The sequence below is a fragment of the Gorilla gorilla genome, chromosome 2 (genome assembly GCF_029281585.2).
Source record: "Gorilla gorilla gorilla isolate KB3781 chromosome 2, NHGRI_mGorGor1-v2.1_pri, whole genome shotgun sequence".
NCBI classification, from domain to species: domain Eukaryota; kingdom Metazoa; phylum Chordata; class Mammalia; order Primates; family Hominidae; genus Gorilla; species Gorilla gorilla.
Genome location: NC_086017.1, coordinates 68749954 through 68773002, shown reverse-complemented (window position 1 = coordinate 68773002; position 23049 = coordinate 68749954). Strand labels below are relative to the sequence as shown.

The window sequence follows — 23049 nt, the reverse complement described above, 5'->3', positions numbered from 1 at the left end:
GGCAAGCAGAGATAGAGTAAGAGAAGAAAATTTATAGAAGTAATATTTGAAATTTTTTGAAATTTTAAAAATATACAGATTGAATAAGCTCAACAAATCATAAGCTGAGGAAATAATACAGGCACACACATACAAAAACGACACCGTAGTATATCATAATCAAGTTGCTGAAAGAAGAGTGATAAAGAAAGAATCTTAAAAGCAGCCAGAGGTAAAAGATACATTATATGCCAGAAAACAGTAATAAGCCTGTTACCAACTTCCCATCATAAACTTCCTGTCATAAAATAAGAAGATAATGGAATGGTGTAGTTGGCGGGAGATTGGGGGATGTATTTGTCAATCTAGAATTCTTTAGCCAGTGAAGACATTCTTCAAAAATTGGGACAAAATAAAGACATTTTCAGACTAAAAAACTGAGAGAATCAATTGCCAGCAAACTGATGCTACGAAAATATTAAAGGAAGTTGTCAAGACTGAAAAAAATTTTATATACTGCATGGAAATTTGGATCTAAATCAAAGAACAAAGAATGCCAGTAATGGTAAATATATAGCTAAATCTAAAAAGAAATCATTCATTATTACAATTCATTTAAAAGTATTTGATTGTTTAAAGCAAAATTAGTAATGTATTTTGGGGCTGGGTGCAGTGGCTCACACCTGTAATCCCAGCACTATGGGAGGCTGAGGTGGGTGGATTACCTGAGCTCAGGAGTTCAAGACTAACCTGGGCAGCATGGCGAAACCCCATCTCTACTAAAAATATAAAAATTAGCCAGGTATGGTGGCACACACCTGTAGTCCCAGCTACTTGGGGGACTGAGATCGGAGAATGATGCATATGTATATAATTTTATAACATGTAGAAGTAAAATATATGACAATGACACAAACAGTGGTGGAGATGGTAATATACTTTTATGAGCTTCTTGTCTATGACATATTCTAATATGTCATGGATAATATGACATAGCTAAATTGTGATAAGTTAAAGATCCATATTGCAAACCCTAATGAAACGATTGAAAAAAAAACAGAACAAAGAAGTATAACTATCTTCGCCCATTTGTGTTGCTATAAAGGAATATCTGAAGCTGGATAATTTATAAACAAAAAAGGTTTATTTGGCTTATGGTTCTTCAGGCTGTACAAGAAGTATGGCACTGGCATCTGAATCTGGGAAGAGCCTCGGACTGCATCCACTCTTGGTGGAAGGGGGAGAGGAGCTAGCCTGTGCACAGATAGAGTTGAAACAAGGGAGACAGAGAGAGAAAGAGGAGGCATTGTCAGACTCTTTTCATCAACCAGTTCTCATGAGAACTAAGAGTGAGAACTCATTCACTCCCATGAGAATGGCACCAAGCCATTCATGAGGGATCTGCCTCCATGACCCAAACACCCCCACCAGGCCCCATCTCTAACATTGGGCACGAACTTTCAACATGAGACTTGGTGGGGCCAAATAAGCCATATCCAAACCGTAGCAATAACTAGTCAGCCAATTGAGGAGGTTAACGGAATGCTAAAAAATGTTTTCAATCCAAAAGATTGTAGGAATAGAGAACTGAACAAAGAACAGATGGGACAAATTGAAAACAAAGAGCAAGATGGTAGCCTTCAACTCAAACATATCAAAGTCATTATATTAAGTGGAAATGGACTAAATGCTCCAATTAAAAGGCAGAGATTGTTAGGTTGAATTAAAAGCAAGAGACAATTGCATGCTATTTATAAAAAGTGCACATTAAATCTAAAGACACAGGTTACAAATAAAAAGATGAAAGTAAGATGACATACCATGCAAATACTAATCATAAAAAAGCTAGAGTACGTATACTAATAGCAGACAAATTAGACTTCAGGACAAGGAATATTATGTAATGAGGGATGTTTCACAATGATAAGGAGGTTAAATGATGAAGAAGATATAACAGTGCTAAATGTGCACACATCTAATAACAAAGCTTCAAAATGCAAGAAGCAAAAACTAACAAAACTAAACACAGAATGGTAAATATGCACGTGTAGCTGGAAATTTCAAGACTCCTTCCTCAGAAATTGACAATCACTAAAGATATAGACTTGAAAAACACTACCAATCTGACCTATTTGACATTTGTAGAACACCTGACAAGTGCAGAATACACATAATTTTCAAGTGCACATTGGACATTGACCAAAATATATGATATGTTAGGCCATATTTAACAAATTTAAAAGATTGAAATCATATATAGGATGCCCTGTGCTATAAGGGAATTAAATTATATATCAATAAAAAAGATAATTGGATAATCCCCAAGCACTTTGAAATAAAGTAACATACTTCTAAGTCATCTATATGTAAAAAAAAATTAGAATATTAGAAAATAGTATAGCTGATTTTAAATGATATTGAAAATAAAGCACACCAAAATGTGTGGGATGTATCTGAAGCAGTCACTGCCTAAAGGGAAATTTATAGCTTTTAATGATTACATTCAAAAAGAAAAAAGTCTTAAAATTAATTATATAAGCATCTAAGAAAGGTAGAAAAACAAGCAAATTAAACTGATGTGTACAGAAAGATAGAAGTAATTAAAAGAATAATTCAATGAAATAAAAAATGGGTGATGGAGAAATTAATGAAACCAAAAATTGGTTCTTTGAAATGATTAATAAAAGTGATAAATCACTAGCTAGACTAATCAAGAAAAAAAAGAACATACACATTGCCAATACCAAGAATGAAAGTGGGGAAAAAGGAAACTAAAGGAATATTATTAACAATTTTATGCCAGTGAATTTGACAACTTAGATAAGTGGGAAAATTCTTTTAAAGACACAAATTGCTAAAATTGATACTAGAAGAAATAGAAAATGTAGATAGCCTTATAACTATTTTTAGAAAGTGAATTTGAAAAACATTCCAAAAAAGAAAATCCAGGTCCAGATTGCTTTACAGATAATTCTTCTAAAATTTAAGGAAGTAATAATACCAACTTTAAACATTTTTCTCAAATAATAAATAAGGAGGAACATTTCCCAACTTATACATGAGGCCAGTGTAATTGATACAAAATCAGACAAAGATAGTAAAAGTTCTCAAAAGAGCTATAAATCAGTATCCCTCATGAACGTGGACATATGGCTCCTTAACACCATGATCCAGTGGCATTTATTCCAGGATTTCAAGGTTGGTCTTGATTTGAAAATCAATGTAATTTTATCACATTAGCAGAATAAAGGGGGAAAATCGTAAGATTATCTCAATAGATACAGAGAAATTATTTGAACAAATTTATGAGCCCTTTATGATAAATAAATACATTGAACTAGGAATAGAATGAAACTTCTTGAACTTGGTAAAGGGCCTTTGTGAAAAGCCTACAATTAAGTCACACTTACGATAAAATATTGACTGCTTACTCCCTAAGATGGGAAACAAGGCAAGACTATCCACTATGGCTGGGCATGGTGGCTCATGCCTGTATTCCCAACACTTTAAGAGGTTGAGACAGGAGGATTGTTTGAGCCCAGGAGTTCGAGACCAGCCTGGACCACATATGGAGACCCCCATCTCTACAAATAATTTTTTTAAATTAGCCAGACATGTTGGCTTGTGGCTGTAGTCCCAGCTGTTTGGGAAGCTGAGGTGGGAGGATCACCTGAGCCTGGGAAGCGGAGGCTGCAGTCAGCCTCCACTGGCAGTGATCATGTCACTACACTCCAGCCCAGGCTACAGAGCAAAGCCCTGTCTCAAAAAAAAAAAAAAAAAAAAAAAAAGAATATCCACCCTAACCACTTGTATTCAGCATTGTATTAGAGGACTAGAGGACCCAGCCTGTGCAGAAAGAGAATTAAAAAATTAAAAATAGACAGATTGGAAAGGAAAATGTAAAACTTTCTTTGCAAACAACGTCATCATTTATGTAAACAATTTTAAGGAATCTATAAAAACAAAACAAACTACTAGAGCAAATGAGTTTAGCAGAGTGACAGCATATAAGGTAGGTCAATATACCAAAATCAGTTGTATTTCTATACACTAGCAATAAACAATTAAAAATTTCAGGGTTTAAAGATATTTACAATTATCATTAAAACTCTGAATACTCATGAATAAATTCAACAATGTATATGTATATAGGTGTTTACATTGAAAACTGTAGAACTGCTGAGAGAAATCGAAGAAGACCTACATAAATGGAGAGAGATACTGTGTTCATGGATTGCAAGACTATTTGTTTGTTAAGATGCCAGTGCTCTCTATATTGATCTGTAGATTCAATCTAATTCCAGTTGAAATCTCAGCAGGCTGTTTTTGCAGAAATTAGCAGACCAATTCTAAAATTTATATGGAAAGTCAAAAGACCTAGAATAGTCAAAACAATTTCCAAAAATTACTTATACCTCATGATTTCAAGGCTTGGTTTAAAGCATAAGTAATTAAGACACTGTGGTATTGGCACAGATACCAATAAACAACAGCTTTATTCATAATAGCCAAAACCTTGAAATAACCTAACTGTTCAAAACAGAAGAATGAGCAAATTGTGGTGTATTCACCAAGTGGAGTACTACTCAGCAAAATAAAAAAAAACTACCAATATACACAACACTCATGAGCCTTAAATATTATGCTGAGTGAAAGACACCATTTACTGTGATTCCATTTATATAAAGTTATAGAACAAACACAAATCATCTAAGGTGAAAGAACTCAATGGTTGCCCCTATGATGGGTGAGTTCTCAGATTATTTGGGAAGCTGCACAGGATCTGTCTGGGGCAATTAAAACATCCTGTGTCTTGATGGGTGGTGGTATGCAGGTGTATGATGTGGTCAAAACTAATTGAATTCTATCCTTAACATCTGTGCATTTCATAGTATGAAAGCCAGAAAGATTTTGTGGTTGACATTTATTGAGCACAAATGATGTACCAGGTACTTTTATAAGTGTTTGCATGTACTTAAACATTTAATCCAAACAACTCTATGAGGAATGTACATTATTATCACCATTTTATAAATGAGGAAAAGGAGGCCCAGAGAGGTTCAGTAACTGGGAACATTATATAACTAGTAAGTGGTGAGGCTAGTATCGAAATCCGGACAGTTTGGCTCCAGAGCCCAGACTCTTGCATCCCTGGGAAGAATATATTTCAAAGGAGTTGCCAGTATGGTTTAACTAGAGGCAGTTGCCAAACAGATAAAAAAAAAAAAATAGACTGTGTGACTTGATAATTAAAATAACGTCCAGTTCAAAATTTTAAAAGTGAATGACTTCAGAATAATGAAGTTAAGTCTCAGAATGTAGCCCTATGAGTGGATTCAGAATAGAGGAGAGGCAGGTTTTTGAAGGAAAAAGAGTTAAAGGACCATTAGCATGTTGAACAGGATGTTAGAAGATGAGATGAACCTGGTTCCAGCTTTTTTCAGGAGTGTGATTAGAGGATGGTGTGGATGCATCTGTAGGAGTGACAGGAATGACCAGGGAGTGATTGAATGAAGATTGATGAAGCTAAAAGGGTAGTAGAGCCTGTCTTTGCAATGCCTTGGACTTCAAAGATGATAGAATTCCAAGTCAGAAATGTACACCCTCTCCCACTGCCTCCCAGCCCCTTGGCCTCAATTAGAGGGCTGTAGAAGCACAAATGGACCCCATAAGTGAACTTCAACTCCAGAGTTGAAGGAGAAGTAATATCTCAGAAAAAAAGCTATGTTTCACTGACGGTAATGTGTCTAAGACTCTTAGAAAAATGCAGAGAATGTAAGTACTTTTCGTAAGTAAGAATTTTAGGGGGCATGGTGAAAGAGTGGCTTGAGTATGAAACTATGATTTCAGTAAGAGATAGTTTGCTCCATGTGGGTAGGAATTGGGAGGTACACATGGATTGCTGAACAGGTATTGTGACAATACTTCTGCAAGAAACTTGCCCTTTCTTGGTTCAGCCAAGAGCAAGGTCTGGCAGCTCTGGCAGCCCCAGCTTTCCTTCCTCTCCTCTCCTCTCTCCATAGAAGGACTTGTCGTGATTTGCTTTTCCTAGGGAAATTGTTTTTAATACATAGGTAATTGCTTCTTCTAACCTTGTAAATATAGAATTACAATTTCAATCTCTGCTTATACCACTTATTAAACACAATATAGTAATAGGGATGAATAAGGTCATTGTAAGCTGATTTTCTATCGAGAAATTATAACTAAAGTGAAAAATTATTTTTAAAGACACAAGAATAAACATCATAAGACCCTGGTCTGTGTATACCATTATGGGAGTGAGAAAACAGAATGAGGTTCTAAAACTCTAGGAAGAGATGTACTTTAGGATTGCCAGGGTATGAAATTGTGGTTTCTTGTTTGTCATTTCCTTTTGGAAGGACAGTGCTGGCTAGAACTGTGCACTGTTAGTAAAAACAGGCTTTTTCTGCACTAACAAATGTAACTAATTTCTTGAGATCTTTTCTATAGTAATGGCAGAGAATAGGAGCATAGGGAATCAAAAATATGCTCCCAAGGATTTATTATTTCATGCACCAGAACTTGTGGGGTGTGTGTGTGTGTGTTCACAGAATTTGCATTCCTTTCAACAGTATAATAAAGCCATATTCCAAACATGAGTTAGTAAAAACTAGAAATTCATGCTTTGAATCATTCTATCACCCTTTGCAAGCCAACTCCTTTATGCAAAATTCCATGCTGGAAATAAATAGCATAAACTGGCTTATTAATCCAAGCAACATACTAAATAGAACTGTGTTTATCAGATTTCTGTCCTTCTGGTGCATACTTCTTAAGGACCAATAATTATGGATATTTTAGATCAAGTTATTTCCTGCTGGATAGAGTTGTACATAGAAATATATAATTAGAGATCAAGAAAAATGTCAAAAAGGGACTTTTAAGAGTGAATATCATCAAGAATATTGAAAATAGTATTTTATAAAGTTCAGCTGTAACTCAGATAATCCACCTGTTGGTAGTAGAGAGTTTATACACTTCTCCAATACTTCAGAAAATATATCACAGCATTTATATGAACAATGAGTTATTTGTTGAAGCATATGAGAATTGGAAGCTTTATCAATATCAGCTAAATCAAAAAGTAATTTCTGTTTCCTCTAGCCAAGGGGGATTTGTGAAAGTTATTTCCATCTTTTTTAGAAACCACCCCCATCTGTATTCCCAGGAAATTGATTCATTAAATAAAGTTATCAATTCCCAGCCATTTATTTGTTGAATGATTATAAAATGAAAGATTGAGTGTATGTGTGTAGGCATGTACACATACACTCAATGCCCACAGTCAGTGCACATACACACACATCTTAATGTGTTCATACACACACACACATATGCATACCCTTATTTGTTTAGTACATTCCATGAAGCATGAGTCCAAGTTGACAGAATAAAAGGAGCGTGACCATGAGGGATAAGAAAAGTGTACAGTGGGTAAGGATCTGGTTTCTTAGGACTCAGAGTTTTTGAAGGAGGTTGGAACTGACTCCCAAGCAGAGCTGGTGGTGTAACCAGCTGGAGATGGTCTAAACAGGTAATAAAGGGGCAGGATCCTGAGAAGAAATCCCCAGCATGTCATGTCCATGCCATGCTGGGCCTGGAAAATGTATTTGTTGTTCAAAACCAAACTCAGATGTCACCTCCAAGTCTTTCCTAGATGGGAAGACTTAGAGTCAAAGAAAATAAAGCAGATAATATTAAAAAACAATGGTTAACTGCAAAATTATTTTTAAAGTTGTATAAGGAAGGAAAAGGTAATCATAGAGAGCCACTTGGCTCAGATGTATACAGTATTTACATGGCCACAAGAAAGAAAACACAGAATATGGATGTTGAGGGAAAAAATGAGAGCAAATGAGAGAACAAATAATTATCCAGGGAGGATGAAGTAGGGGAAGCAGGGTATTAGCTAGCTAAGTCTTATCTACCATATTAGGAAGTCAGTAGATAGTGTCCAAAATTGATGAATCAAGAGGCATTACTTTAAAATACAGAGGGAAGAAACAGTTAAATGAGTTGACAGTATGATTAGATGAGGGGTAGGGTGACAAAGAACTGTATTTCGTATCAAACTTTTGGTGCTATCTGGCTTATATTTCCATATAATACCATAATACAATTTTTAAAATGTTTTTTTCAAATAAAGCTTTCCTAAGCCTCCCCACATACCCACCATGAGCCCCCTCTGTAGTAACTGTATTGGGTAGATACCACATGTCTGCCTTCCTTCCCAGACTGAAAGGACTGTCTTATTTATGTCTGTACCCCTGGAGCCAAGCCCAGAGTCTAACACATGATAGGTACTTAGTGTGTGTGGGGAAGGATGGGTCACTGGAATTGCTGACTGATGAACCAGCTGAATGGTTGGGATTGGGGCATGATAAGAAGTCTTTTAGGACTAGGAACCATGTTTATACAACAATAATAATGCTAATATTATAATAAGGTTAATAATTATGATTGGATATCTGGAAACCCCAACACTTCTATCCCCTATAACCTGCATTTCGCCAAGCCACAGTGTTCCACTCTGTGGTGTATCTACTGGATTTGTCCCTTACACTCTACTTCCTACATAAGCTTCCTAGCCAGCCCTCCTCACTTCGTGTTTAGATGACTGACAGGGACCAAACTAGTCTTTCTGTGCCTTGGTGCTCTCCATTCTGCCTCATTCCCCTGCCCAACCCCATCTCCCACCTCAAAATATTCCTGCATCATGGTTAGTCCGAATTTCTCAACACTCTGCTTTTGCACATTCTTTTGTAAAGAACCACAGTGATGCTTTACCCTCTCCCGATGCTCTGAAACCTGGCCTCACTGGGCCATCTTACATTACTTCATTCCGCTCCAGTGTTCACCATTCTGCCAGTCAAGCCAATCACACTATTACTTGACTCTCAGTTTACCTGCTGCCTTTGCTGACACCAGGCTCCTCTCTCCACAAAGACCAGAGCATTGCCACAGCCTGCAAATGTAATTTTACTGTTGAGACATCTACATAGAAAATACTCTTCATGTATTTAATAAATAATGTATTTTGGTCTCTTTTACTTTTTCTACTGTGGAAGCAACCTAAGGTTCACCTCCATATTAAAATCAGCATTCCTAGATATATAAGATTTGTCTTAAAATATATATATATATATATATATATATGTATTTATATATACAGGACCTTATGTAAACCTCGCTTCTAAACAAATAATGGAAGAGCCCAATATTTTAAAAGAAGCACATAAAACTTTAATACTACTTTTCATTTCAAAAATTATTTTTCTGGCTTTTGTCCTACAGTCTTAAATATGTCTTTGTTTCTTGCCAAATGATTTTTTTTCATTTTCTTTAACCATTCAGAAAATTCATTTGATGAAGTATTGAGGGGCCTAATTATTTAATGCGCAGAAATTAGTCCCTGCAAGAGTACTTTAAAAACTGGCAAATACCAGGCATAATTACAAATTCTTTAGAAGAATCTGTTTCTGTACAATAGGTTAATTGGTTATAAGTAGACAGCACTGACCACAATTTAAACCCAGCTTCTAATTTCATCCATGCCTTTTTCAACAAATACGAGTGGCTAATTGTGATCAAATTAGTCCCCTTGAAGGAACAATTGGCTACTTATCTCTGATTTTCAAGATGTCACTGGTCTAACACACCTGCAATTAGCTTCCTGCTGACATACTGCCTACAGATAGAGAGTTATTTCCCAAAGTTGTCATAGTCTTGTCTCATGATGGGAATTCTGTAGTCAGATGACCAATGTGTAATTTAGAATTATGGTGATTTCTTTGGAAAGATCAAGTCAGTTTTTAAGCCAAAACAGAGATAAGTTTACCTAAAAAGGAAAATTAGTTTGGGGCTTGTTGATCAGGATAACTGCCTCAACTCTTTGAATGTCTACATATAGATGGCTTGTTCATTTATGTGATGATGAAAGGTACTTACTCTTCTTTGCATCTCTCTATTTTAGTGGTGCAATCTATGCATTGACTTAGTAGCATTCACCAGTGAAATATTCAAGGGGGCAGTTTTCCAGTCATTGGATGGAATTGTTGTCTCAGCTAACTGTAAGGTACGGAAGATCTTCACCTTAAAATCAAAGCCACAAGACACTGCTGATAAGGATGGTATGTTCAGGTTGCTATCAAGATTTTTTAATTCTCTGATGTATTTTTAAAATTAGCCATACCTTTGGGATAGTATGAGTGTGTGGTAGCAGTTTGATGTTATGTCTGCTAAAGTGAATTTGTCAACAGTCATGCTGATTTCTTTGTTCTAGATCAAATGTTTATTTTTACTATAGCTGAATGTCACAAAAAATGTATTAATCTTCTTTTTGTGGTTGTTTTCTTTTTTCTTTATGGTAACACTTGCTATCTGTCTTAGGCTCCTTAGTTACAAACAACATAATCCTCTTTAGGTGGTTGAAAAAGAACAGGAATTTATTTAAGGAAATCAGACAGTTCATAGAATCTCAAGGATATTTAGAGAGTCAGCTTAGAGCCTATAGTCAAGAAGAATCCAGCCTCTCCCACAAGACTTATCTAAGGACAACCCCATCCACTTGCCACCCCCACCCACTGCCAGTAGCTACTGCAACTATACAGAGACTCCATAAGTCACATCATAATGCTGGGCTATAAGTTCCATAATTTCTGTTACAGCAGCCCCTGAAAGTAGGATGTTTTCTTCCCTGCCACCCTTATCAGAAGTAGATATATTTTTCTTCATGTTTGTCTCCACTGAAAACGTTTGGTGTGGCTGTTTCTGTCCTGTGGAGTCTAGGTTGCATGCTGCAAGGAAGGCAGGCAAAGCAATGTCTGATTCCTGACTAAGGAGGCTCATTGTGTAGGAAAGTCACCAAATTAGGAAGGGTGTGCAAAAGATGTTGGGCATTCAAAAATCTCTGTCCATTATGCTGTCTTATTACTCTGTGTACATTTCAGGAAGTCATTTGGGAGAAATCATATTAATTTTCTAGTGATCAAGTTAAAATGGAAAGAGTTGAGTTCTTCCTCATATTTCTAGAGAGACTAGAAATATTTACATTAATTGTTCATAATTTGATTTATAAATATACTCTGCAGGTAACTCAGCTCCCTGGAATTCATAAGGTAGCACACCATACTGCTCAGATGGTTTTAAACAACCAAAAGTATTGAAAGAATACTGATGCCTCCTTTTGATTTTCATCTGGGATTATTATTTGTTAAATCAATTCTTCTAGAAGTCCAGGAAGCAGGGCTGCATATAAGATGTCAAAGGTGATTACTTAGAAGTTTCTATCTAGACTTCAGATTTGTGCTCCATCTGGGCGTGTGCCTGAGAAATCTTGATGTGGCTCACTCTGTGGAACAGGACACTGTGCCTATAAATTTCATTTGATAATAAAGCACAGCAGTGTATTAACAGCTCTCCAAAGAGATCACACACCACAGTGTGGCTGCTCATCTTATGTACCCACTTACAGACTATACGAGAAAGTGAAAGATTTCATTTTTTTAAATGGCACCCAGCTAATAAGAAGCCTCAAAATTTATAGAAATATTTGTGCAGTGTACATCAGATCATAGGAGGTGAATCATAACCTGATTAATATTTTAAAATAAATGTAAAGAAAAAGGTGGATCAAACATAGCAAAGTAAATGCATGTTTCAATCTCTGATCCTTCCTCAAGCTCCACTGAAATTACTATATAGGAATAAAAAAGGCATAAATCCACCAGAATAAAGAATATGGGAGGGGAGACAATAATGGACAAGAGACGTTTGTAAATTTTATAAGATTAAGCAATGACTTAGAAGAGCAAAGAAAACCGAAACCTTTAGGCTTATAGAGAAGTTTGCCAAGGAGTTTCAGAGAGGCTCAAGAATTTGCAGCTTTACATACTGGCAAAGGCAGGCTAAGGATGAGGGCTGAAAACAGGGAGATTGGCCAAAATTCTGTACGGGTTGCTATAGGTGGACCCCAGGTTCCTGCTCTAACTCCATATAACCAAGCCACAGGAGATTTAGTCTCTGGAGAAACTGAATCAGAGAGCTTTTGAACATGGGTGCATCAGGCACTTGATAGATATCAAAATTAACAAGAAGGAAATAGATATGACAGGGAATGTCCATGGTTTTTTTCAGAGTTAAGATACTGCATCTATAAAATAAGAATAATGTGTTTTTGTTTTACTTCAATAAACATTTAATTGAGATGTATTATAAGTGTTACTTTATTATAGATTTTATATACATATAGAAACATGCAGAAATCATAAGTGTACAACTGGAGGTATTACCACAAAGTGAACACATTTCTGTAACCACCACCCAGATCAAGCATTACAAGCATCCTACAAGCCTGCTTATGTCTCATCCCAATCATCACTTCCTTCCTTCTCCTAAGAGATAACCTCTATACTGACTTCTAACAGATTAATATTACCTATCTTTTACATTTATATAAATGGAATCACATAGTACATATTTCATGTATGCATTCTTGTACTAAACATTGTTTGTGAGATTCATTTATGTTGTGGCACATAACAGTAATTTTCTGATTTTCAGTACTGTATAGTATGCTATTGAATGGGTATACCTGATTTTATTTATCTGTTTTCAGCTGTTATGAATAATGGTGCTAGAAGCATTCTTCTTTACTTCTCTTGGGGCATTCATGTAGGCATTTATCTCAGAGCAGAATGAATGCATACTTCAGCATTCTTAATTTCAGTTACTATATTTTTTGATTCTAGAATTTGCATTTGATTCTTTTTTATAGTTTCCATTCATAAGATGGAGTTCTACATCTTGTTAACACATTTCTCAAATATGTTAATCAAACTTATTTTAAAGCATTTAGCTCACAACTCCAATATTTGGATCTATATGGAGGCCTAGTTCTATTATCTGTTTATTTTTCCCTTGGTCTTGTCTCTTGGTATGCCTGATAAGTTTTGAGTTAATGATGGACATTGGGTATCAAAAACTTAGGAAATATTTTGAGGCTCTAGGTGGTGTTTTCTTCCTCTGAAGATATAAAACCAAAAAATAAGAGAAATAAGTGCAAAAGACTGAAAATAGGATGGAAATGCTACCAATATTAGGTATTAGTCCAGGGAGTTCACCATCAGAGTAAAAGGATTCCAGAAAGAGAGACTAGAAGAAACAGAAATATAAGATTTCCCAAAATTCAAGGACAGATATTTTCAGATTGAGATAGCTCATCACATGCCAGAACAACTAATTAAAAAGACTTAACACTGTGAAATTTTAGAACAGGAAAGATAAAGAGAAGATCCTTTAAACTTCCACAATTTAAAAAGATACAATTTATGTACAAAGGATTGGGAATAAGAATGATATCTAACTTCTTAAGGACATGAACAGACACTTCTCAAAAGAAGACATTTATGCAGCCAAAAAACACATGAAAAAATGCTCATCATCACTGGCCATCAGAGAAATGCAAATCAAAACCACTATGAGATATCATCTCACACCAGTTAGAATGGCAATCATTAAAAAGTCAGGAAACAACAGGTGCTGGAGAGGATGTGGAGAAATAGGAACACTTTTACACTGTTGGTGGGACTGGAAACTAGTTCAACCATTGTGGAAGTCAGTGTGGCGATTCCTCAGGGATCTAGAACTAGAAATACCATTTGACCCAGCCATCCCATTACTGGGTATATACCCAAAGGACTATAAATCATGCTGCTATAAAGACACATGCACACGTATGTTTATTGCGGCATTATTCACAATAGCAAAGACTTGGAACCAACCCAAATGTCCAACAATGACAGACTGGATTAAGAAAATGTGGCACATATACACCATGGAATACTATGCAGCCATAAAAAATGATGAGTTCATGTCCTTTGTAGGGACATGGATGAAATTGGAAACCATCATTCTCAGTAAACTATCGCAAGAACAAAAAACCAAACACCGCGTATTCTCACTCATAGGTGGGAATTGAACAATGAGATCACATGGACACAGGAAGGGGAATATCACACTCTGGGGACTGTTGTGGGGTGGGGGGAGGGGGGAGGGATAGCATCGGGAGATATACCTAATGCTAGATGACGAGTTAGTGGGTGCAGCGCACCAGAATGGCACATGTATACATATGTAACTAACCTGCACAATGTGCACATGTACCCTAAAACTTAAAGTATAATTTAAAAAAAGAGAGAGAGAAAGAAAAAAAAAAGAGCAATGTTAGATGATAGAAGACCTTGAAACTACCTTTAAAAGTCTAAGGAAAAATTATTATCAACCTAAAGTTCTGTATGCATCCAATCTATCAATCAAATGATGCAGAATGAAGATACAAGGCCTCAAAAATTTATTTACATCGTTTCTCAGAAAATATCTCGAAGATATTCTCCACAAAAATGAGTGAGTGGGTGAAGAAAAAGAAGTATATAGGATTCAAGAAACAGAAAATTTCATCCAGGAGAAAAGCAAAGAGAGAAGCTGCTCCGAAAAAGTAGTCTTAATAGCAAATACGTGGAATCAACCCAAATGCCCATCAGTGATAGACTGAATAAAGAAAATGTGGTACAGATACACCAGGGAATAATACTATGCAACCATAAAAGGAATGAGATCATGTCCTTTGCAGGGACGTGGATGAAGTTGGAAGCCATCATCCTCAGCTAACTAGCACAGGAATAGAAAACCAAACACTGCATGTTCTCACTCATAAGTGGGAGCTGAGCAATGAAAACATATGGACACAGGGAGGGGAGCAACACACACTGGGGCCTGTTGGGGAGTAGGGAACAAGAGGAGGGAGAACTTCAGGCAAAATAGCTAATGTATGCTGGGCTTAATACTTAGATGATGAGTTGATAGATGCAACCAACCACCATGGCACATGTTTACCTATGTAACAAACCTGCACATCCTGCCCATGTACCCCAGAACTTAAAATTAAATTAAACTTAATTTAATTTAAAACAAGAAAGTAAAGTCTTTAAGAAAAAAAAGCAAAAGGATTTCTAGAATTAAGCACAAAAGAATTCAAAGGATGACTCTTGGACAGCACATCTATAGGCAGACTGTCCAGAGTTTAGCAGAAAAATGGAAACTTTCAGGAGAAAAGTTTCCAGGAAAAAAATGTATCTGATAGAGTATGATGTGTTTGAACATGAAGAATAAAATTGATTGTGGTGTTGTAGTGCTAATGGAGGATTTAGAAAGAATTAATGTTAGAAGTGTAGAAAACCTACAACAAAACAAAGCAATAATCAACATCAAGAAAAAGAAAAAGTTGTACAAGAGAAGAAATACCTTAATATATCATGTAGCTCAGATGTGCACAATTTTTTTTTAAGTAGACTTTTTTTTTAGCAGTTTTAGGCTCATAGTAAAATGAAGTGGACAGTATACAGTTTTCATCATGTCCTTTGTCCCCACACACATGCAGCCTTCCCCACTGTGAACATGCATAACAGAATGGTACATATGTTACAGTCGATGAACCTACACTGAGACATCATTATCATCCAAAGTCTATAGTTTACATTAGAATTCATTCTTCGTACTATACGCTCTTTGGGTTCTTGCAAATAGGTAAAGACCTGTGTCTAGCTAGTACTATAGTATCACACAGAATAGGTTCACTGCCCTAAAGGTCTTCTGTGCTCCAGCTATTTCTTTCTTTCTTCCCCTAACCCCTGGCAACCACTCATTTTTTTAAATTGTCTTCCTCATTTTCCTTCTCCAGAATGTCATAGTTAAAAGTATATAGTATGTAGCCTTTTCAGATTGGCTTCTTTCACTTAGTAATATGCATTTAAGGTCCCTCCATATCTGTTAATGCTGTCATAGCTCAATTCTTTTTAACACTGGATAATATTCCATTGTATACATGTACCACAGTTTATTCATCCATTCACCTATTGAAAGACATCTTCATTGCTTCCAGGCTTTTGCAATTATGAATAAAACTGTTATAAACATTTTTGTGTGGGGTTTTTTTGTGGATACACTTTTCAACTCATTTGGATATACCAAGGATTGTGGTTGCTGGACTGTATGGTAACAGCATGTTTAGTTCTGTAAGAAACTTGCAAACTGTCTTCCAAAGTGGCTGTACCATATTTCATTTCCCCCAGCAGTGAATACGAGTTCCTGTTACTCCACATTCTCACCGGCATTTGGTGTTGTCACTGTTTTGGATATTTCACCGTTCTAATATGTGTGTAGCATAAACTTTTTAGTATGATCTTAGTAATGTAAAACACTGAATAAGAATTTATCCAAATATTATGAAAAATCATATTAGAAGGATGAGAGAAGGGAAGGAAAACAGGGTGGTGGCTTAAGAATGGTGAATCCTCTTTCTTTCAAAATAGGAAGTCAGAGATATTATCCAAAACTGATATGTGAAAAAATGTTAGTACAAGGCTATTATGTATAATTATGGAAATAAACACTAGAAGATGTAGAAGATATAACTGAAAGGCTTGAAAATACTTGCCTCTGCATTGCAAGACTTTGGGATAAGGGAGGTGGAAGGGCAGCCTTAGGTGAAAGGGTAACAGTGATTTTTTCTTATAATTTTATAGTACCACTGGAGCTTTTAAATAATATAGATGTATTATTTTGTTTAAAAATTAATTTGATTAAAAATGAATGGATTATCCGTAAGGGAGTCTAAGAACGAGCATTGGTGTGATTTCTTTCAGGTATTTGGAAGGCCTGAAAAGAAACCTTATGAATGTAGCCTCTCAGATGGCCTGAAATGTTCTGAATAGACACGGGGAAGCACACTGTGGTTCCAGGTGCTGTGGTGTATAACCCCGTATTCCTTTCATCTTAGCTGCCAGTACTTCGCCTTGTATGCACCCTATCTTTATGCTTCAGCTTCCTTATCAGTAAAATGAGGATAATACTTATGCCTTGATTAGGTAAAATGCTATTATCATATTTCCAGTGCAAACACAAAGTGTGTAAACCAAGTACATCTTAGAAAAGTTAAGTTGGTATTGTAGAGCCTAAGACATGGCGTAATGTTCCCACACAGTACATTGCTGTGATCCTGCACCAACTTTGTGGGTTTGTATGAGTTCTGAACATCTCTGAGCTTTGCTTTCTCATTGATTGCTATAAGGTTATTGTAGAGATCCAATCAAATACAAAAATAGATGTGCATAAATGATAATGCAGTGTACAGATGTTAAACATTTATCTGTCTTCTGTTCACCAGACCCCGGGATGATGCAGCCCCTGCTTCCCTGCTCAGGGTCTGGCAAGAAACCTTACATGTAATAGTGTATTAAATCCCAATGGTAACTTCACTAATGAGCTTACTTAGCAGTAAGGGGAGAGTCTGGAGCACTTGCCCCTTACTTGAGAGAGCCATTTGGTGAGGCGCTTGGATTTCCCAGACCTGTCAGGTTAAGAAAAACTTGACTACCATGGGTTGCCGACATATAAATTTGTCAAATCAGAAGATTAAAACACACAAACAAGAAAAACTTCAGTTATTCTGATTGTTTCATTAAGTGAAAGGACATTTACACAGACACACACACATACATACACACACACACACACACACACACACGAGGCACAAAGTAGGAAGGTCTTAATTTAGGAATGGAGGCTGACATTTTCACCATAGACTAGTGAAAATGACTTCCTGGATCAGTATCTGTCCATAGCCACTGTTTAGGAGATACTGACCTAAGAAGTTAACTTTCCAGATTGCATCTGGTTTTTGCTTTTGTTTTTGAGAGTATCTCACTCCATTGCCCAGGCTGTAGTGCAGTGGCATGATCACAGCTCACTGCAGCCTCAGCCTCCTTGGGCTCAAGCTATCCTCCTGCCTCAGCCTCCTGATGAGCTGGGACTACAGGTGTGTACCACCTGCCTAGCTAATTTTTTTCTATTTTGAGTAGAGGCAGGGCATCACTATGTTCCCTAGGCTGGTCTTGAACTCCTAGACTCAAGTGATCCCACCTTGGCCTCCCAAAGTGCTGGGATTACAGTTGTGAGCCACTGCACCTAGCCCTGTACTGCATCTTGAAGGAAAAGTATTAATAATTATTTTCCAAACAATGAAAATAGGACAATGAGTAGAAAAAGCATTTCAGGCAGAGGAAAGGGCATATATGTATAAAGCCATGGCATCGTGAAAGGATCTCATATGCTCAAGGAACAAGTTCAGTATGGTGGCAGGGTAGAAGGTATAATACAACATTGCAACACTAGGCTGCATATTTGGGTTGACATAAAGATGTAGAGCTCAGTTCCTGTCCTGTGAGTTCTGTGTGTAATTATAGACATTAGAAAAGTTAATACAAGAATTCATTATGAAGACAATTACACATAAAAGGACAAAGGATAACATAGTATAGGACAAATTGAGTGCCCTTGGTCAAGGAGGTGGGCAGTAGAAGTGATGCAATGATTGTGATAATAATGACGGTAGTGGGGATGGTGATGATGATTGTGGTGATGATTACAGCATTACTTCTTGATGTGACCTAGGCAGAGTTCTAAACACTTATAGATATGAACTTACTTAGTGTTCATAACAACTCTGTGAGATGGATGTTGCCATTATCACCATTTTATATGTAGGAAAACTGAGGCATGGAGAGGTCAAGTAAGGTGCATAATGTCACACAATTCTTCAGTAGTACAGCCAGGACTTGAACCTTGCAGTAGGGTTCCAGAGCTAATATTCCTAATTATTTCAGTTTACTGCTTCTCATGTGCTGGTAGAAGAGAGACAGATTTAAAAAGGAAAGATACAAGAGATGCCATGGAGTAAGAATGCCAAGATTTGGTGACTGGCTATGTTGAGGGTATCTATATTGCAATAAGTAACAGATATCTTATGTCTTTATTCTGCAAAGACTGATTAGTCTGTGTTGAGAACTTTTTCATAGGAAACTTTTTAACCTATTTCTTAAATTCCACACTGGGATTTGTTTTAAAAATTTTGTATTAAGTGCTTACTTGAGCTCAGTACTTTATTGTCCTTGGATTACTTAAACTGCTATCATTTCAGTCTAGAACTTCTTAAACTCACCCAAGCTAGGAGATTTTGCCTGATTCCTTTCTATTCTCTCATTACACAGTGGGATATAATAGAAAGTGAATTTTTTGGAATCTTGCATCAAGCAATTAATCAGTTTTCACTTTTCCAGAAGAATGACTTTTGCTGGACAAGTAGTAAAGCGTACTGATTCAATTTACTTTATTACTTTTATGGCTCCTGAGGAGACATGAGCTGGCATTTTTAGGCATTTCTATGACTGAATTATTGATTAACTCATATCATTCTGTGTTTAAGATAAAAACCAGAATGCATATTTAGATAGATAAGAGAAAGAGGAGAAAAACAAGAGGAGTAGAACAAGCAATGATAATATCTGTGTAGATTGTTAAGTAAAAGGAAGACAGAGGAGAGAAATGAGAAGAGAGAAGATCAAATGATGATCCATGAAGCAAGATATGCTACACCAGTGATGTTGATACAGGTCTCCTTACTCCCCAGTTCAGGTCTCTTTCTCAAATATTCTGTGCTCTGTGTTCTGTGTATTCTGTGTTCAGAAATGTGAGAAAAGAAAAATTAAGGTATAATTTCAGACTAAGAGCCCCTGGAAGGCATAGACCCTGTATTTTCATGTTTTTGTCTCTAGTGTCTCTGGCACTGGTAACTTATCATAAATGTTTGATTAATTAATGAATTAAAGATTGGCTATTTATTTAACTATTCATCCATTCACTGTCTCTGTTCAATAAACCTTTATAGAGTGTCAAGCAATGTGAAGAAAATTTATTCCTTCAAAAGCCACGGAGAATCTAGAAACACTGACATCTAGCCTTAATAGACTCACTGAACAGGGAGGGACCTTAGAGATGCTCTAATCCAATGTCTTAATTAGACAAATAAGGAAAAGAAAGCCCATGGAAGTGAGGCGTTTTGTGCTGCAGTCACACAAGATGGAATTCAAGACCTCAACAGTGCACAAGTTTACCTCCACCAATAATCAGAATGATTTTGTGGTTTTAGTATTTATTATTAGTTGTAATAATATTTGGTATTCTTATGTTGGGTGTTTCCTCACCTCTATTTTCATCTCCAAATCAGGTGAATGCACATCATACCCAAATCTCATTAGTTTAAGGCTCTATTTCTATAGTGGAGATGAACTCAAAATGCCCTTTCCTAGCAAATCACCTCAGGACAAGATAGGGGGTATGCTCTTAGTATAACAGAGGTGCCCAGCAGCCAATAGTAGAACCACCAAAAATGGGTCATGAATATCTGTATATCAAGACTCACAATTATTCTGATTCAAATATCTATTATATTTTAAAATTAAACATTTATAAAATATTATTTATAATAGAACCTCATCTCTCAGAAACTCTAAAAATAACAATTCCATTTACAATAGCATCCAAAATAGTTAACTACCTAGGAATAAATGTAATGAAGAAGAAGAAAGTACACTGAAAACTACAAAACATTCCTGCAAGAAATTAAAGAAGACCTAAATAAATGGAAAGACATCTCACATGCATGGATTAGAAGATTTAATATTGTTAAGATACAGATTCAATGCAATTTCTCCAAAAATTCCAATGGGCTTTTTTGCAGAAATGGAAAAGTTGATCTGAAATTCCTGTGGAATAGCAAGGGGACCCAAATAGCCAAAACAGTCTTGAAAATGAAGATCAAAGTTGAAGGATTCACACTTCCCAATTTCAAAACTTACTGCGAAGCTACAGTAACCAAAACGATTTGGCTTTGGAATAAGGATTGACATATAGACCAACCGAATAGAATTGGGTCGAGAAACAAACTGATATGGTTTGGCTGTGTCCCCACCCAAATCTCATCTTGAGTTGTAGTTCTCGTAATCCCCATGTGTTGTGGTGGGAGAGACCCGGTGAGAGGTAATTGAATCATGGCTGCAGTTACCCTCATGCTCTTCTTGTGATAGTGAGCTCTCATGAGATCTGATTGTTTTATAAGAGGCTTTCCCCTCTTTGCTCAGCACTTCTCTCTCCTGCTGCTTTATGAAGAAGAACATGTTTGCTTCGCCTTCCACCATGATTGTAAGTTTCCTGAGGCCTTGCCAGCCATGCAGAACTGTGAGTCAATTAAACCTCTTTCCTTTATAGATTACCCAGTCTTGGATATTTCTTCATAGCAGCCTGAGAAGGAACTAATACACAAACCATACATTTGATTTCAAAAAGGGCTATAAGACCATTTAATAGAAGGAGAATAGTCTCTCCAACAGATGATTCTGTATATCCACATGCAAAAAAATGAGGTGGACTCCTACCACATATCGTATACAAAAATTAACTAAAAATGTTTCCATGACCTAAATATAAGAGCTGAAACTGTAAAACTCTTAGAGAAAAAAGGGTAAATCTTCATGACCTTGCATTGTCAATAGTATTAGATATGATACCAAAAGCACAGCAACAAAATTTTTAAAAATAGATAAATTGGACTTCATCAAAATGTAAAACTTTTGTGTATCAAAGAACACCATCAAGAAAGTGAAGAGAAAACCTACACCAAGTTAGAAAATATTTGCAAATCATATATCTGATACGATATGTATCCTGGTTTATATATGAATATATAGAGAGAAAACATTCTAGTATATTCTAGTACCCGGAATATAGTCAGCCCACCCTCCATATCTGCATCTTCCCCATTCACAGATTTTCTTTTTTTTTTTTAATGTGTACATATATGTTTAATATATTACTAAATTGCTGTTGACCATTAACTGATAGAAATATTTTTTAAAACATGAGCCTTGTATGCAATTTTAAAAGATGACATAATCGGGGATTATAGTGTGCAGGGCCTTCTGTTCTGAGGATGGAAATTTAGCAATTTCCAAACCCTATTTTTTTTTTTTGAGGGTGCTGCTGATTTTTTTTTTTATTATTATACTTTAAGTTTTAGGGTACATGTGCACATTGTGCAGGTTAGTTACATATGTGTACATGTGCCATGCTGGTGTGCTGCACCCACTAACTCATCATCTAGCATTAAGTATATCTCCCGATGCTATCCCTACCCCCTCCCCCAACCCCACAACAGTCCCCAGAGTGTGATATTCCCCTTCCTGTGTCCATGTGATCTCATTGTTCAATTCCCACCTACGAGTGAGAATATGTGGTGTTTGGTTTTTTGTTCTTGTGATAGTTTACTGAGAATGATGATTTCCAATTTCATCCATGTCCCTACAAAGGACATGAACTCATCATTTTTTATGGCTGCATAGTATTCCATGGTGTATATGTGCCACATTTTCTTAATCCAGTCTGTCATTGTTGGACATTTGGGTTGGTTCCAAGTCTTTGCTATTGTGAATAATGCCGCAATAAACATACGTGTGCATGTGTCTTTATAGCAGCATGATTTATAGTCCTTTGGGTATATACCCAGTAATGGGATGGCTGGGTCAAATGGTATTTCTAGTTCTAGATCCCTGAGGAATCGCCACACTGACTTCCACAATGGTTGAACTAGTTTCCAGTCCCACCAACAGTGTAAAAGTGTTCCTATTTCTCCACATCCTCTCCAGCACCTGTTGTTTCCTGACTTTTTAATGATTGCCATTCTAACTGGTGTGAGATGATATCTCATTGTGGTTTTGATTTGCATTTCTCTGATGGCCAGTGATGATGAGCATTTTTTCATGTGTTTTTTGGCTGCATAAATGTCTTCTTTTGAGAAGTGTCTGTGCATGTCCTTCGCCCACTTTTTGATGGGTGGTTTCTTGAAAAAAATTAATAAAGTAGATAGACCACTAGCTAGAGTAATAAAGATGAAAAGACAAATGAATCAAATAAACTTGAGCAGAAATGGTAACCACTGACCCCACAAAATTGCAAACAACCATCAGAGAATAGTATAAACACCTCTATGCACAAAAACTAGAAAATCCAGTAGAAATGGATAAATTCATGGATGCATACACCCTCCCAAGAGTGAACCAGGAAGAAATTGAGTCCCTGGACAGACCAATAACAAGTTCT

The 23049-nt window shown here is 36.4% G+C and overlaps 1 protein-coding gene and 1 long non-coding RNA gene across 10 annotated transcripts in view; one reads left to right on the top strand and one right to left on the bottom strand.

Annotated features, from left to right (window-relative positions):
• Nucleotides 1-23049, top strand: part of CFAP20DC (CFAP20 domain containing) — a 325501-nt gene that overhangs the window by 127397 nt on the left and 175055 nt on the right. For 8 of the 9 annotated variants that reach the window (XR_004069913.3, XR_008678500.2, XR_004069914.3 and 5 more), the window contains one exon: nt 9977-10133. The exons of the other annotated variant lie outside the window; for it this stretch is intronic. Coding sequence is in view for 5 of the 8 variants with exons in the window: in XM_031009863.3 (XP_030865723.3) it covers nt 9977-10133 (157 nt within the window). In the remaining 3 variants the exon portion in view is untranslated. The remainder of the gene's footprint in view (nt 1-9976; nt 10134-23049) is intronic. 9 annotated transcript variants of the gene reach the window in all.
• Nucleotides 1-23049, bottom strand: part of LOC134758059 (uncharacterized) — a 196308-nt gene that overhangs the window by 96395 nt on the left and 76864 nt on the right. The gene's annotated exons all lie outside the window — the stretch shown is intronic.